General features: G+C 41.3%; 1 protein-coding gene across 1 annotated transcript; it reads right to left on the bottom strand.

The window, feature by feature from the left end:
* Positions 1-3486: 3486 nt before the first annotated feature.
* On the bottom strand, positions 3487-4422 carry LOC122693373 (olfactory receptor 4D2-like). Its single transcript, XM_043900872.1, has one exon. The coding sequence runs from the start codon at positions 4420-4422 to the stop codon at positions 3487-3489; it is 936 nt and encodes a 311-aa protein (XP_043756807.1).
* Between the last annotated feature and the right edge of the window lie 692 nt (positions 4423-5114).

Genomic DNA, 5114 nt, shown 5'->3' with positions numbered 1-5114 from the left:
GTGTTTCCCATTCTGTTGTTTTCCTCTATTTCTTTTCATTGATCTATTAGGAAGTCTTTCTTATCTCTCCTTGCTATTCCTTGGAACTCTGCATTCAGATGGGTACATCTTTCTTTTTCTCCTTTGCCTTTTACTTCTTGTCTTTTCTCAGCTATTTGAAAGGCCTCCTTAGACAAATTTTGCCTTTTTGCATTTCTTCTTCCTGGGGATGGCTTTGACCACCACCTCCTGTTCAATGTCACGAACCTCTGTCCAGAGTTCTTCAGGAACTCTGTCTATCAGATGTTATTCCTTGAATTTATTTGTCACATCCACTGTATAATCGTAAGAGATTTTATTTAGGTAATACCTGAATGGCCTACTGGTTTTCCCTACTTTCTTCAATTTAAGGCTGAATTTTTCAATAAGGAGTTCATGATCTGAACCACAGTCAGCTCTCAGTCTTCTTTTGGCTGACTGTATAGAGCTTCTTCATCTTAGGCTGCAAAGAAATAATCAATCTTATTTGGGTATTGACCATCTGGTAATGTCCATTTGTACAGTCGTCTCTTGTGTTTTTAGAACTGGTGTTTGCTATGTCCAGCGTGTTCTCTTGGCAAAACTGTTAGGATTTGCCTTGCTTCATTTGGTACTCCAAGGCCAAACTTGGCTGTTACTCCAGGTATTTCTTGACTTCCTACTTTTGCATTCCAGTCCCCTATGATGAAAATGCCATCTTTTTTGGTAACTTTTATTCATTAAATGAATAATAGTTACATAATCACAATAGTAAAAGATGTTTATCCGTTTCCACCATAATAGCTACACAAAAAATAAAAGATAATTATAAGTGCAAACTGTAATGGAAACATGATTAACCTAACAATATAAAATAATTACACACAATTTGGGAGCTTAAATGGAATGAGGTGGTAAGTGGAAGTGCATCCATGCCAATATTTTCATGTACTGAGCCAGTCTAAGTCTTTTTGGTTGGTGCATTCACTCCATACGATATATGTCCTTTATTGAGCCCATCTTTGCATGAAATGTTCCCTTGGTATCTCTTTTCTTGAAGAGATCTCTAGTCTTTCTCATTCTATTGTTTTCCTCCATTTCTTTGCATTGATCACTAAGGAAGGCTTTCTTACTCTCCTTGCTAGTCTTTGGAACTCTACATTCAAATGGGTATATCTTTCCTTTTCTCCTTTATTTTCTGCTTCTCTTCTTTTCACAGCTACTAGTAAGGCCTCCTCAGACAGCCATTTTGCTTTCTTGCATTTCTTTTTCTTGGGGATGGTCTTGATTCCTGTGTTCTGTACAATGTCACAAACCTCCATCCATAGCTCATCAGGCACTCTGTCTATCAGATCTAGTCCCTTAAATCTATTTCTCACTTCCACTGTATAGTCATAAGGGATTTGATACAGGTCATACCTGAATGGTCTAGTGGTTTTCCACACTTTTCTTCAATTTCAGTCTGAATTTGGCAATAAGGAGTTCGTGATCTGAGCCACAGTCAGCTCCCGGTCTTGTTTTTGCTGACTGTATAGAGCTTCTCCATCTTTGGCTCCAAAGAATATAATCAATCTGATTTTGGTGTTGACCTTCTGGTGATGTCCATGTGTAGAGTCTTCTCTTGTGTTGTTGGGAGAGAGTGTTTGCTATGACCAGTGCATTCTCTTGGCAGAACTCTATTAGCCTTTGGCCTGCTTCATTCTGTACTCCAAGGCCAAATTTGCCTGTTACTCCAGGTTTTTCTTGACTTCTTACTTTTACATTCCAGTCCCCTATAATGAAAAGGACATCTTTTTTGGGGTGTTAGTTCTAGAAGGTTTCGTAGGTCTTCATAGAACTGTTCAACTTCAGCTTGTTCAGCATTACTGGTCGGGGCATAGGCTTGGATTACCGTGATATTGAATGGCAAAGATGGGCTCAATAAAGGACAGAAATGGTATGGGCCTAACAGAAGCAGAAGATATTAAGAATATGTGGCAAGAATAGACAGAAGAACTGTGCAAAAAAGATCTTCACGACCCAGATAATCATGATGGTGTAATCACTCATACTCACTTAGGGCCAGACATCCTAGAATGTGAAGTCAAGTGGGCCTTAGGAAACATCACTATGAACAAAGCTAGTGGAGGTGATGGAATTCCAGCTGAGCTACTTCAAATCCTAAAAGATGATGCATGAGACAAGTGCTCGGGCCTGGTGCACTGGGAAGACCCAGAGGGATCGGGTAGAGAGGGAGGTGGGAGGGGGGATCGGGATGGGGAATACATGTAAATCCATGGCTGACTCATGTCAATGTATGACAAAAACCACTACAATATTGTAAAGTAATTAGCCTCCAACTAATAAAAATAAATGGAAAAAAAATTTAAAAATAAAAGATGATGCTGTGAAAGAGCTGTACTCAATATTCCAACAAATTTGGAAAATTCAGCAGTGATGAATAAAGTACAGTCCCCACCTACATGAAGCCCTCATTAAGGGCAGGAAGTCAAAGGGAAAGGCAAAACCCCATGAGGCAGCAGCCTTGGACTGAACCCATACCTCAGATCAGGACCACTAATAGATATGGTCCTGCTCTTTCTGGCTTTGGTTCCCCAACCATCCTAGAGCGTCCTCTTCTTAGCCACATCATACAAATGATGTAAGGATTTGGTTGGGAAAGCAGAATAGTTTTCATATTATCCAAAGAGTATTTGGTAGAAAAGGAACAAATCCAAAGGGAAAATACACTTATGGGAATTTTTAGACAATGTTACAAGTGAGATCACTTCCAAAATACCCCAGTGAGGTTGAGGTAGAGAGACAGAGAGCAGAACAAATGTGAATGCTTCAGAGTTAAGATGAAAATATGGAGCATTCATCACAGGTATTTATCCATAGAAGAGGAACTCTAAGTTTTCCCTTGTGATTGTCTGGGACCCTGAGTTTCAAATTCTACCCATATCCTCTGCCTCAAAACTTGAGTTAGAGAAAATGTCCCCTAGCCCAGTTCTGTACCTCACTTGTTCCTCATTATCAAGCAAGTCACTTCTGTCTGAGTTTTCCCATTTGTAAAGCTGATTTGTTCATTTAGTTGCTAAGTCATGTGCGACTCTTTCAGACACCAAGGACTCTAGCCCCCCAGGCTCCTCTGTCCATGGGATTTCCCAGGCAAGCATATTGGAATGGGTTGCTATTTCCTTCTGCAGGGGATCTTTCTGACCCAGGGATTGAACTCGTGTCTCCTGCATTGGTAAGCACACTCTTTACCATTGAGGAACCAGGGGTGGACAAAACTGTTTAATATAATAATAGCATACCCACTGTCAGTTTTCTGAGAATGACACAAAAGTACGAAAGTGCCTAACACAATACCTGACACAGGAGTAGGTCCACAGAAATATTACTTTAATCTCAGTTGCCACACTCAATAAAGTCTTTTTTCCACTTCTCACATGGGAAAACAGTTCAGAGAAAACATTTGTCATTTAAAGTCAATCTATCTTAAGTTTACTTTCTGCTGGAAATCACTAGGCGTTTGCCTAATCTCTTCATGGTTGCCTGCATCTCCTGATTCCTCAGTGCGTAGATGATGGGGTTGAGCATGGGAGTCATGACCGTGTGGCTGATAGACACAGCTTTGTCCATGGGGAAGGAAGTGAAGGGTCGGGCATAGATATAGATACTGGGAATAAAAATCATAGACACAACAATGATGTGCGTGGTGCAGGTGGAAGCTGCCTTCCTCCTTGCCTGCACAGAGTGGGACCTCAGCATCACCAGGATGACAGTGTAAGAGATCAGAACGAGGAGGAACCAGATGAAGACCAGCATCCCACTGTTGGAGATCATAAGGAACTCCAGGATGGAGGTGTCCGTGCAGGCCAGTCTCAGCACTTGTGGAATGTCACAGTAGAAGTTATCTAGGATATTGGGGCCACAAAAGGGCAATGGAAGCATCAAAACAAGTTGGACAATGGAGTGGACAAAGCCCCCTATCCAGGTAGCCACCACTAGCCCCACACACACTTGAGTATTCATGATGGTGACATAGTGGAGGGGCCGGGAGATGGCTATGTAGCAGTCATAGGCCATCACTGAGAGGAAGAAAACAGTCCCACCTCCCAAGAGGTGGAAGAAGAAGATCTGGGCCATGCAGCCCTGGTAGGAGATGGTCTTCTTCTCAGCAAGGAAGTCCACCAGCATCTTTGGGGCAGTGACTGAGGAGAAACAGAGGTCTAAGACAGCCAGGTTTCTCAGCAGGAAATACATGGGTGTGTGGAGCCTGGAATCAGAGGTCACTGTGACCATGATGAGGAGGTTTCCCGTGACAGTGGTGGTGTAGACAAACAGGAACAGCAGGAACAAGAAGAACTGGAGCTCCTGAGTCTGTGAGAGCCCCAAGAAGACAAACTCTGACACCCATGTGTGGTTCCCTGAATCCATGCTCTCTGCTCCATACACCTAAAGAAAACACACCACAAACAGAGGTGTATGAAGTTACTATTCGTCATTCTGGTGCTCAGTGACTCAAAGCAATTGTCCAAGTCCATACAAAGGACACCTTCATGTGCAGATCATAATACCCTGGGCTGATATAAGTGATCTTGTCTTTGGAGAGCTGATACTGGAGAACACATTCACAAGATACCTTAAATTGATCCAGAGACATGTGCAGCCTGCTTTTCAAAGATTCAGTGGTAATAGAGTGGTGAGAAGACACATAGAGCCCAACAGAGTTGGGAAATGTAAAGTTCATAACTTTATATTTCTCTGAGATTTGACCTTAAGTAAATCTCTTATCTGAGTCTCAGATTTCATCTCTGTAAGAAAATGTTTGTCTGTAAATTTGTCCTGGAGCTTGAATAAAATAACACACAAGCTTTCTAGAACAGTGTCTAAAATAATAAATGGTAATCACTCTCCCCTGTGTAGTCTCCTACTCTTAAGATATTCACCCTTTTCCAGTCTCTAATACATTTTTGTACCAATCATTTTTTTTCATGCAACAGTTAACAGATAATAATGTTAATGAACTTTTTCATGTGTCTATGTTTTTCTTCTACAATTCAACAAAAATGTGCTATGGATAAAATCTTCATTTCAGAATTTATTTGTACGCTTCAGTGCTCATCCTT

This window comes from Cervus elaphus, chromosome 5 (assembly GCF_910594005.1).
Source record: "Cervus elaphus chromosome 5, mCerEla1.1, whole genome shotgun sequence".
NCBI classification, from domain to species: Eukaryota; Metazoa; Chordata; class Mammalia; order Artiodactyla; family Cervidae; genus Cervus; species Cervus elaphus.
This window is presented reverse-complemented; position numbering and strand designations above follow the sequence as displayed.